This window comes from Camelus bactrianus, chromosome 16, assembly GCF_048773025.1.
Source record: "Camelus bactrianus isolate YW-2024 breed Bactrian camel chromosome 16, ASM4877302v1, whole genome shotgun sequence".
In the NCBI taxonomy this organism is placed as follows: domain Eukaryota; kingdom Metazoa; phylum Chordata; class Mammalia; order Artiodactyla; family Camelidae; genus Camelus; species Camelus bactrianus.
In genome coordinates, this window is record NC_133554.1 from 40,321,824 (window position 1) to 40,333,839 (window position 12,016).

The 12,016-nt window shown below is 55.2% G+C and overlaps 1 protein-coding gene across 4 annotated transcripts in view; it reads left to right on the top strand.

Moving 5' to 3' along the window:
- ABR (ABR activator of RhoGEF and GTPase) overlaps positions 1 to 12,016 on the top strand; it is a 172,874-nt gene that overhangs the window by 129,142 nt on the left and 31,716 nt on the right. For all 4 annotated transcript variants that reach the window (XM_074343190.1, XM_074343189.1, XM_074343191.1 and 1 more), the window contains 6 exons: positions 471 to 593; positions 953 to 1,028; positions 1,457 to 1,561; positions 2,578 to 2,652; positions 5,886 to 5,983; positions 6,403 to 6,534. In XM_074343190.1, coding sequence (XP_074199291.1) covers positions 471 to 593; positions 953 to 1,028; positions 1,457 to 1,561; positions 2,578 to 2,652; positions 5,886 to 5,983; positions 6,403 to 6,534 — 609 coding nt within the window. The remainder of the gene's footprint in view (positions 1 to 470; positions 594 to 952; positions 1,029 to 1,456; positions 1,562 to 2,577; positions 2,653 to 5,885; positions 5,984 to 6,402; positions 6,535 to 12,016) is intronic.

The window sequence follows — 12,016 nt, forward strand, 5'->3', positions numbered from 1 at the left end:
CACGCCAAGCAGAGCCTCTTGGGAAAGCGCCGGGTTTGGTTAAGAGGCAGAAGGAGCGTGGAGGATGCATGACCCAGAGCCTGGATTGTGTTTTCCATGGGAAAGAAAGGCAGGGCAAGGAAGGCTAGTTTGAATAAGTCAGCAGGCTCTGGGCTAGAGTGACCATGTCTAGTTGCCCCGGGTTATTTAGGGCAGAGGAAATATGGGCTTGGTGTAGTTAACGGTGATGGTAGTGTTGGTTTGCACATGAAAGGTGCACACACAGGGGAGTCATTTACTAGCTTAGGAATTAGCATGTCCTGGGAGAGGCCGCTTTCTCCACGGCCAGCTAGGCCCCCCAGGATATTAAATTATCATGAAATACAGGGAAAAAATGATGACTATACAGAGGACCATTGTACGTAGAGCTACTGGGTGAGAAGTGGAGTCTGAGTGTGAGGAAAACCATCTGTGCCCTCTGTCCCCTGCAGAAAGCCAACAAAGGTCAGAGCCGGGCCATCGAGCGCCTCAAAAAGAAGATGTTTGAGAATGAGTTCTTGCTGCTGCTCAATTCCCCCACAATCCCATTTCGGATCCACAATCGGAATGGAAAGGTCAGGAAGGATGGGGATGGGACAGAGACAGCCCCCTGTCTCAGTCCAGGGCTGCCCACTCTATGGCTCCTGGCCCTGACCTGGGAGAATCAGGGACTCAAGCCCCCAGTTCCTGAGGAGGCTGCCATGGTTCTGGCCCTGGACTCTTTCTCCCTGCTGCTGTGGAGCCAGTGCCCTCTGCTGGCCATCACTGGCACGGCCACTCCCGTCACTAAACTTCCTAGGAAGGCATTCATCCCGGCCACCTTCTCCAATCCTAGGGGTGCCTGGGCTAGGAGCTTTGTTGGGGGCCCCAAAATCCAAAAATGTGCTTGGCCTGACTATGTTCATCTCACTGAGCTTCCCTCTCCTCTCTTCAGAGCTACCTGTTCCTATTGTCCTCGGACTATGAGAGGTCAGAGTGGAGAGAAGCAATTCAGAAGCTCCAGAAGAAAGGTAAAGTCCTGCCCTGACTCTACACTGCCCTGATTCTATCCAGGGCAGCAACGGGCCTTTTGCATTTTCATGCCCAGTGTCTCCTCTTTAGCCCTCCCAGTAGTGCCAGGGCAGGTGGCGTTTAATGGATGTTACTGAGCAACTGAGGCCCAAAGAATTTAAGTGAGTTGCTGAAGGTGTACAATGAATTAGCAATAGGACTGGACCCAGAGCCTGTCTCTTTCTCTTGCCATTTCACACACACATTCATGAACCTCTCTAGTTAGACTCTCGTTCTTACCCCTCCGGCAGCACCAGGACCATCCCCAGGTGAGCATCTACTTTCCCTCCCTTTCAATCACCAACTTTGCCCCCAGAGCTAAGCTTTTTTTCCTGCAGTAGGTCCCAGTGGACCTGTGGTGACGTTCCCCTCTCGGCTCCTCCTACAGATCTCCAGGCCTTTGTCCTGAGCTCAGTGGAGCTCCAGGTGCTCACGGGATCCTGTTTCAAACTTAGGACTGTACACAACATTCCTGTCACCAGCAATAAAGACGGTAAGATCTGGAGCAAAGGTTACTCAATCAACAGGTCCGAGCCCCCGGGGCGTCGCTGGGGCCTTCCACAAAGACCTCACCAGACACTTGGCTGCAAATGGCTGATCTCTGCTCAGCTGGGCTGGGAAGACTCAGTTGCCAGGTACACAGACAGCTTGAATAAGGGTTGTTCTCTGCTGAGTCCCTGGATGGCCCCAGCTCCTCTCTGGCCACCTCTGGCTTGAGAGAAGTATCTGGCACCCTGGTGCACTGGGATCGTGGTATTAATAGGTTCATAAAGTAGTCAGTTCATGGAACCAGAAGACTTGAGGCTCAGGGCAGGATGGTGGTGGGGCCAGGGTGGGAGGGGGGTAGGTGGATTAGAGTAATGTATGAGAAATAAGACTGGAAGTTTCCAGGATTCAGATCTTAGAAGGCCTTGAATGCCAAGCAAGGAAGTATGTTGTTCAAACCCAGGAGCCTATGGGAGATTCTTGAGCAGGGGAGGGCTGTGATGGGGCTGGGAGCTGGCCTGGAGTGGGTGGAATCTGGCTGTCATGGGTGCTGGGAAGGGGCACACTTTATGGAAAGGGGATTTTGAAGGCAAGCTCCTCTGCCGTTGAGGGTCATCTGCCCCCCATTTCCCAAAGAGGAGGCAGAGCTGGACCTTATCTTCATTTGGCAGAGTGACTGACTTACATAGATGTTGTTTCACTTTGAAAGGCTAGACTGAATAGGGCAGCCATGAGATAGGCAGGATTCAGAGTGGGAGGGAAAGTGCCCCCAGGAATGGGATGAAATCCCTGGCCCAGGAGGAAGGTGTGGGCTGGCTGCCCAGGCTGAGTGGAGGGAGAAGGGGCACCAGCTCCCATTTTAGGAAGCAGTGCACTCAGGAAATTTCTTCATCTGGCCACCAGGTGGTGCTGTCGAACCAAGGCTCAGACTGTCTCACACCCTGTGTCCGGCCAGCCTGGGGTGAGGGGGGAAGAAACAGGTCTCTCATCACCCCCCTCCCTGGGGGCTTTTCTCTTTTGCAGACGACGAGTCTCCAGGACTCTATGGCTTCCTCCACGTCATCGTCCACTCTGCCAAGGGGTTTAAGCAGTCAGCCAGTAAGTGCCCTATGGACCTATTGCATGTGGCCTCCCACTGCCAACCGGCTCTGCTGTGGTCTGCTCAGGCTGGGGCCCTGACAGTTGCTTTGAGATGTGGGGTGTTTCCAACAAAGGCCAGAATTGTCCCTGCCCTTTGTCTCCAAGATCTGTTCGTCCCCAAATCCTCTGCCACCCTCAGGGGTCTGGAATACTAGGTTCCAATCCCACATCTGCCGATTGTATGCTGTGTGACCTTGGGGAAGTCTCTTAACCTCTATGAGCCTCAGCTTTTTTCTCCATAAAAGGCAATCACACTTGTTACTACTGACCTAAGAGCAGGCTTAAACATGACCGTGTATGTGCAGTGCCAGCTCACTCACACACACATTTCTTTTTCTCTCTTCTTTATCATGACCTATGAAATCTGTGCAGTTTCTAGTATTTCACAAGATACAGTTACATTTTTATCTAAGTTTTCTCCCTGTAGGAATTTGTGAATCAGTTAGACAGCTAATAGTTTCTCCCCATTTGCCAGATGAGAAAACTAAGTCTCAGAGAGATTTAGAAGGACTTAACATCACACAGGATCAGAAACCCAAGGGTCCTGACTCCTCTCAGCCTGCCCCTTCCCACTCCCTTCTCTTCCTCTCTGGCGGATGAGAGCCGTCTTTGCCTCTCTCCCTGCAGTGCACCATGCAGAGGTCATGCCACTGGCCCACAAGCAATCATTCAATAAACCTTTACTGAGAAGCCTGGGTTCCTGTGGTAAATTGGCCTCCCTTCTCTGTGCTCCCATCACCCCAGGCCAAACCATGGTTACAGTACCTGTCATACTGTTTTGTCCCTTAAAATCACTATGAATTCTTTGAGGGCAGAAACCAGGTCTCCTTTATCCTTGAACAAACAGGAATTCAGACATGCTGAATGAAGTAGTTTATTTCCAGACACCTGCTGCGTGCCTGGGCCCCTTACTAGGTGTTGGCGAGAATGCAAACGTGGCCAGCGAGTGGACAGTGCCTGTTCAAAGCCTGTTCAGGTGCATTATCTGCTCTGATTCTCCTGGCATCCCTCCAAGGTCACTGACACCATTTCCCCTCTGACGTACAAGGAAGCTGAGGCTCAGAGGGCTCCAGGGGCTTGCTCAGGGTCACCCGGCAAGTCACACAGGTAGTGGAGTCGAATCCATGTCTTCTGACACCAAAGCCCACGCTTTCCCCTCAGTGGGAATCTTTTTTCTCAGTAGGGCCAGGACCACCACTCTCGTCCCTCGGGCTGTACACGTGACAGCTTCCTGGACCCTCCCAGACCCACAGAACCCCCTGGGGTGGGGGTGAGGGAGCTTCCCAGGAACATTCGTGGTCAGTCAGCCCCACGGGGCTGTCACACATCCCCAAGTCTGCAGCCCACGGAGCTGGACCAGGCGCCTCCCCTCTCCACATGCCCAGATGTCTCACCCCTCCTGTCTCTCTGCATCCTGTCGGCTGGGATGGGCCTCAGGGAGCAAACCCACTGGGGTGGGGTGCCCCACTCCCCCAGAGCAGATGTTCCACCTCTTAAACCAGGTTGAGCAGTCAGATGTGGGGTGAGCTGCTGGAGTCTCCCCTCACCTCCAGTCGGTCCTCCGTCTCCCTCCACCAGCCGCCTGACCGCGCAGACACTCATTTGAACACGGGGGTCAGGCCTTGTGTATCTTCAGCCATGGCTGCTTGTCCTAGTGAACTTGTTCCGCCTGCACAGTCAGGCCTAGGGTGAGGCACCGTTCCCATTCCTGATTCATGGATGAAGCACTCAGGCACAGAGGGTAGGTGGTTTGTGCAAAGCCAAAATCTGACCAGACAGTCTGACTCCAGAGCCCTTTCTCTTATCCCGTGAACTGTCCCCAACCCCTGACAGAGGGTTCACTCCACTGCAGAGTCAGTTCATGGTGACAGCACTTCTGCCTCTCCATCTCAGCCCCCCACACGCACTCTTTGGTCTGACGGAGGCCGGGGTGCATTGGGCCTTCTGCAGTGCCCCCCTGCACCCACATTGCAGTGTGCTCTGATACCTGGTTATAGCTGGTCTCAGTCACACCCAGGTAGAGACAGCTCGGGGACACGCTACCCACTCTCCCTCCTGCAGGAAAGCCATTCTGATTTAGAACAGCCCAGCGGGGCAACCCTGGGGCCTGGGAGGGGCACCTACATCCACCCTCTGACCTCTGCCCCTTGTTCCTGAGTCACACTGCAGAGGATTGGCTGTGGTCCCCCAAAGTCACCCCCTAAACACACCATTACCGTGGGAAACAACCTTGGCAGCGCCAGTGGAGGGGGAAGCTGCCAGGGTCTGAGCCCCGGAGGGCTGTGTGGATTTACAGAGCTCCTGGGGTGACCACCAGTGCTGTGGCCTCGTCAGTTCGATCTCGGGGTGGAGGGGGCAAGATATTTAGCCTTAAAGGCCATGGTTCTAGATGGAAATGCCAGGGAAGGCTCCCCCCACACCCCCGTCCCAGCCCTCTACCACTTTGTTACCTGAAGCACTTGGAGGAGGTTAGAGCATCATTCATTCACCCACCAGTGTTTGCCGTGTACCTACTATGTGCGAGCCCAGTTCTTGGTACTAAGGGTACACCGGTGGCTGGGAAAACAAGGCGTCTGCCTGTGTGGTGTTGATGCAGTGGAGGGAAGGGAGACCGAAAACGCATGGTCAGAAAAGACAACTTCAGTTAAAGTTAAGCACTATGAAGAAAACAGCAAACAGCCTTTGGAGTGTGGGGGATATTTTTGGTTGTCACAGTGACTGAGGTCACTCCAGGTTTTCAGTACCCAGAGGCCAGGTGCCCTCCAGGGACACCCCTATTGAGGAACCTGGGATTGGAAGGGCGGAGGGGAGGGGAGGGGAGGGGAGGGGTGGCTCCTGTAGTCAGTGTGGTCGGTGAAGACCTTGGCATGAGGCCTCAGTGGTGAGGAGTCGCTAAGCCAAGATCTGGCAAGAAGGTACTGCAGGGACCCTAAGGTGGTAGCAGCTGACACGTTGGCAGGAGGGGACCATCGTGGCTGGGGGGGGGGGGAGGGGCGGTGCATGAGGTGGGTCAGTGGGGAGGGTGGAGAAGTGGGAAGGGGCCGGAACACACCAGGCTGCGGGCAGGAGGGCACCAGGCCCCACCACAGGAGGACAAGGGGTGCTGATGCATTATCCCCCTCCGTCACCCACGGGTTCCTGCGCCTCGGGCCTCACTGGGTGTGTCTGTCCCTATCCCCTCTCTGCCACAGACCTGTACTGTACCCTGGAGGTGGATTCGTTTGGCTACTTTGTCAGCAAAGCCAAAACCAGGGTGTTCCGCGACACGACAGAGCCCAAATGGGATGAGGTGAGTGGAGGGGCTGGTGTCCCCACAGGGGACTCCTGGGCTTGTCCCCGACCGTGCCCATCCCACTCCCAGTGCTCATGTCCGGTTGGCTGGGGGCGTTCATGCCTGCTGTTGGGCCACCCCCATCCCTCTGACTCCCCTGCCCTCTCCTCCCTGCCTCTCCTCCCTGCTCATCTGGCTTCTAACCTCGTGTTTGTGTCTAGACACAACGGGGTTTCGGCTCAGGCCCCAAACTCCACTTCAGCGGAGGTTTGGAGGCCTCTGGAGCCCCAGGAAGTGAAGAAGCTGCCCAGTGCCTCATGCTGTGGTCCTCAGGGGTCCTCCGCACCCCCTCTCACCCTTGCCAAGGTGGGGCCCACCTGTGGCCAGGAAGCCAGGTCAGCTTCGGAGGTTCAGGACCCTACCCCATGTTTCCCCAGGAGTTTGAGATTGAGCTGGAGGGCTCTCAGTCCCTGAGGATCCTGTGCTACGAGAAGTGCTATGACAAGACCAAGGTCAACAAGGACAACAACGAGATTGTGGACAAGATCATGGGCAAAGGGCAGATCCAGGTGAGGGGCCAGACGCTGCTGGGGCACCAGGGCCAGGCTCGGGGAGCTGCCGGGAGGTAGTGCCCGCCGGGACAGCGTCCTTCTCCCCTATCTTCTTGGTCAAGGCGATTGGCCTTTTGTGACTTGGGCTCAAAGCTGGTTTGAGAAAAGTTCCCTGAGATGGTTGTTCTCCCCTGTTGGAGATGGAGTCTCATTCTAGCCCTGGAAGCGCATGTGTGCCTGGTTCCTTGGGCTCCCACATCTGGTTCAGGTTATCCACACTCCTGCAGGATGGACTGGATGGAAGGATGACAGCTACCTTTGTTTTCATATCCCATCTCTAGCCTACTGATGGCTTTTTCTAGGAACACAGTGTTAAGAAGGGTTCTCATGCTATATCCGTGAGTGCTGTGTTGGATTAGCAATGTCTGCCATGAGAGAGTGAGGCCCCGGGCATTTGCCAATGGACTGGAAGGGCTTAGGTTCCAGCTGGGCTGCTAGGCGCTGGTCTCTGACCTGTTGCTAGGGTTGCTGGGCCTTACTCACCTGTGCCAGGAGGTCACTGGCTCAGGGTGGGTTCTGAGAGGTACGAGCAGAAGCGTCAGCTGCGTTTCTTGGTGTCCTATAAATGTATGTAGGGAAAAGGGCTTTATATGCAGCCTGTGTCTTTGGAAATTTGGCCAGTTTTGAAGATGGCTGCTGTTCACTTACCTATCAAGGGGATGCAGGCTTGGCGGGGTGACATTTGGTGTGGAGCCATCCACACTCCATCTGGCACCTTGTGTGGCCTCATGCTTATGACGTAAGTGTCCTGGTTTGGGAGTTGATTCTTTGACCATGAAATCGAGGGAAACAGTAACTGTCATGCCCTGGGATTGAGGCACGGGCTCTGGGCTTGTTAACAATTGCCCCAGGGTTGATCTGGGTGCAGGGAGCTGAATGATTCTTTTTTACAGGAAGCCTTTGTTGTTCTCTGATGCACTGTTGAGGCTGCAGAGATGGGTGTCTGACTCGGCTGGGTGTCCTTGTGGCCGTGCCCCCTTGGGAACTCTTGTGGGCCTTCTCAGGTTCCAGTGTTGGAACAGGGGAGATGGCACCATTCGGTGAGGCCCAACCGTCTGCCTCATGTTGCCCCACAATCCTGAGCACGGCCCTTCCTGATGCTGTGGGGCTTGCACCTCACTCTTTAGCATCGTTGCCAGGGATACAGTGCTGCCAGGCAACTGTGAGCTGGTCCTTCATTATTTAGGAAATGGGAGCTGATGAGCATGAGCTCTAAATTCAGGCCTAGGAACCTACTTCCTGCAGGGCTAAGGAGTAGGCGCTCCAGTCCACATCCCCAGGCTAGCCTGTCCAGCCTCAGGAGGTACCCAGCCCAGAAGCCTGACCAACCACCACGCCCTCTGGGCCATTAGTGGCTGCAGAGTGGAAGAGTTCAAAAGGGTGCCCCGGGCAGCCAGCACAGTGAGCACCATGGGTGCTGACCGCCCCCCCCCCCCAGAGCCCAGGTTCCAGGCCTCGATGGCACGGTCCCCACCTGGACATTGCAGCCCTGTTGCCTCCCTCCCCCTCACTGCTGTCAGCTGTGTGGGCCCCAGGGGACACACCATCAATCATTACATCTTGGAGACAGGAGCAGATGGAGGCGGTGGGGGAGGGGGAGGAAGCCAGGTTATGTTTGGCAAAGCAGAAAGCACAGTCTGGTGAGGAAAATGTTTCTGTGTTTAAGCTTCGAGGAATGTTAAATGCCTGGGAGTTGATATTAAAAGAAACACAAACCTTGCTGCTGCCAGCTGACCTGGGCCTGTGAACAGCCAGTTCAGAGCCAGTGTCCTCTGGAGGGCTTTGAAGTCTCCTAGCCCTCAGCTCCCCAAGGCCCAGCCCTTGGCCCTCAGCCCTGGAGCCATCCTCCCCCCACAGATTGGAGGAGGGGTGTCCCCACAGGGGTGTGCCATGCCTTGTAAAGTCTGCTTGCCCTGGACTGCCCTTGGAGCCACCAAGGATGACAGGCTGGGCTGTAGAGGCCTCACTGAGCTGTTCCAACCTGGCCAGGCCCCACGGAGCCACGGAACGGTCTGTTCCCACAGCTTGCTCCCGCCTCCATTCCTGCCACGTGTCCAAGGAAGGAAATTGGCACCAGCCTCTGGCACTCGGTCTTGCCCCACTTCAGCAGGCGCCGAGGATGGAACTGAGGGGCGCCCCACAGGAGGAACCGAGTCACTGGGGACGTCCAGGTGGCCTGAAGGGGAGGCAGCGGGGAGAAAGCCCACCCCTGTTGCCCCACTTCTTTCTAAGCCCTCCTAGATCAGCTCATCCAGAGAACAGCGAGGGACCCCATTTCCTAAGCTCCAGGCATTTACCCCAGAATGAGTCTCCGTCTCTGGGTTGTCCAGATGCAGCACTGGGGGCAGGGGATCGGAGCTGATGGGGAGAAGGGGCAGCCTTGAGTGACAGCAGATGGCAGCGCTGATCACCAGTGTGTGTCCAGCACTTGTGTTCTGGGAGGCCCGTTCCCAGATGTCTTCACATGAGCCTTGCAACAGCGCTGCCAGGAAAATGACAGTCGTAGCCTCCCTGTTTGGTAGACGAGGACACAGGTCCTGGTGCCTCTGCTGACTGTGCAGGGAAGGCCGTGCTCTCTCCCCTGCGCTGTGTCCCCGTGCCCCAGGCCTTCATCGGGGAGTCCCCCAGCCGGGGGGAAGGGCCTGGCATGGCTGGTGGTCTGGAGAAGGAGCTGGGGGGGAGGGGAGAGTTCCCACCCCTGCGTCCCGCCTTATGGTGAGCGGAAGGCTTCCTTTGGTGTCCTCTCACCTCCAGGCGGGGGACGTTTCTGCCTCGTGTACCTGGAAGGAAGCAGAATGAGTGTGCATGGAAAAGAGCCAGGGCGGGGACTTTGCTTCTGCAGTGTGCACAGCACGGACTGGCTGCTCTGAGGTGCAGGGGCCTGGCCTTAAGGAATCTTCTGCCAGATTGGAAAGACAAGCATTGTCAGTACATGGCACACCGCTAGAGGAAGAGGCAAGGTGCTGATGATGGTGGGGATGGTGATGGTGATGCTGGTGGTAGGGGTAACATTGGAGAGCTCTGTGTGAGCCCCGTGCTGGGCTAATGTTCACAGCCATTACTCCAGGAGATCTACCTAGTACCCTGCAGGGTAGGAAAGTCATCACAACTTTAAAGGTGAGAAAGCTGAGGTTAAGTAACCTGTCCAAGGCCAGGGCCAGCTGGTGGGGGGAGCCAGGACTGGAGCCAGAGCCCATGCCTTGCCCCCATGCCTTGCCCTCTCTCGGGGCTCTCCTGTCCCCCACTGCTTCCTGTGGAACAAGAGGGAAACTAGCACCACAAGGATTCAAACAAGGAAAGAAAGAACATCGTGGGCTAGCGTTAGGGAGGGTTCTAGGAGGAGGTGGAGCGAGAGGAATCTGAGAGCACTGGGTTTCTAAATTCCAAAAGCAGTGTTTACATTAGAAAGAAAGTAGCGATAATAATGAGGAGACTTGAAACATAATCACAAACCATCCCTGCTCCCACTCCTCCCAAACGGCCATTTTATTTTGTGCCTTTTTCCTTCCTCACGTATACAAATTTTTATATGGTTTTAATGATGGTGTATATTTTGGCTTTTTTTTCCCTTCTGTTTTCACATAATGTTATCATAAACCCCCTTCTCCCTAGGCTGTATGTAGGCTTTATAATTAACCTTTTTTGTCACACTGTCAAAATGACTTCATAAAAGTCATTTTACATAATGGCCAGCACATTAATTGCCATTTTAAGGCTCTGTTATTCTAGCAGGGGCTGGATCAGCAGAAAGGAGTGGGGCAGGCATTCTGGGGGAAAGGGCCCACAGGGCTAAGAGCAGGGAGGCAGGAATGTCCAGGGAGTGTCCCAGGAAATTAAGGAGCCTGCCTGCCCTTAGCAGGAGGGATTGTGAGCAACGCAAGTAAGAGGGAGGTTTAAGGAATGAATAAAAGAGGAATTAGTAGGGTTTTTAGGCTAGGAGGAATCGTGGAGGGCGTTTTATCCAGTCCTGTTTTGGGGGGGACAAGGAAACTGAGACCAGAAAGGGTGAGTGACTTAGCCACAGCCACACAGCGCATTGGTGGTTGAGCGAGGGGTCCAGATTTGAGGACCCGATCCTAGGGTTGCTCATGCTTGGTCAGCTGCTGGCTGGGCACATGAGTAAATGAAAATTCTTAGATGGGGCAGAGGCAGAGTCAGATGTCAGCCTGTGACACTCAGGATCTGCCCTTTGTCGCTGCAACGCTGCAAATCTAGTGGAAGATCCCGTCAGCAGGCTGCGTGTCTCCTCTTCCAGATTCAGGAGCCCTCCCTTCCTTCCCCAGACCTCCAGCTCCTCCGTTCTTGAGCCCCCCACTGTCTGCTCCTCCTGCTGCCCCACCCCCACCTGGCCCAGGAGCCCCTCAGCCAGGAGGCCCCCCCTTCCTCTGCCTTGGCTCCGTGGCCCCAGGAGACTCCTGTATGTTTATCCCAGTCTATTTCCAGCCATGCTGCTCCAGGCTCCAGATGTGCTGTCCCCAACTGGGACCTTACTGGCTGGCTGATTAGCGTATTCCCAGGTCCAGCCCTTGTTGACTGGATGGGCCAGAGGGGAGAATTCTCCCCGGGGGCCTCACAGCTCAGTTTCTGCCACAGACTTCACACTAGAAAGGGGTCCGAGACCTGGGATCCCCTTCACACCCCTGCTTTCCCATTTGCCAGCTCAGCCACAAGCCTAGGACGGCCCCCAGCCTTAGGCTCTCTTCGCCACAGTGGGAGGAACTTTCCTGGGAGCCTGCCAGGGCCAGCCCTCCCTAGACATAGGGGAGCTCAAGACCCTGTGGTGAGAAGGGGCAGGTTCCAGGCCGAGAAGGGGATGCTCCAGCTGTCCCCATGCCTGGAGTGCTAACTCCCCTCCCCGCCACCCCCCATTGCAGCATTCCATCCTGGTGGGGTGCCTCACCCTCGCCCAGCCCACCCTCCTTCCTCATCCCATCTGGAGCTTGGAGCCTGTGTCTGACTGAGAAAGGAGGGTGATTTCTTTGACATTCCTGACCTGGCCACTTGGAAGCTTGTGAGGGGTCAGAGCTATTATGGTGACACTCAGGAGGAGGTCGTGAAGGCCAGCCCCCTGCCTTTGGGACTGGGAGTGTTCTCAGAGCTCAGACTGGCACATCTGACAACATCTAGACTCCCTTACTTTTTTGTTCAACCATGGTAAAACATACATACCATGAAATTTACCATTTTAATCATTTTGGGGTGTACCATTCAGAGGCATTAAGTACATTCACAAAGTTGTGCAACCATCACCACCATCCATCTCCAAAACTTTTCATCTTCCCAACCAGGAGGTGTGTACCCATTAAACAGAAACTTACCGTTCCTCCTGCCCTCTCCCCTCCAGCCCCTGGCAGCCAGCATTCTATTTTCTTGAATTCGACTATTCTAGGTGCCTTGTGTAAGTGGAACCCTACAATATTTATCTTTTGGTGACTGGCTC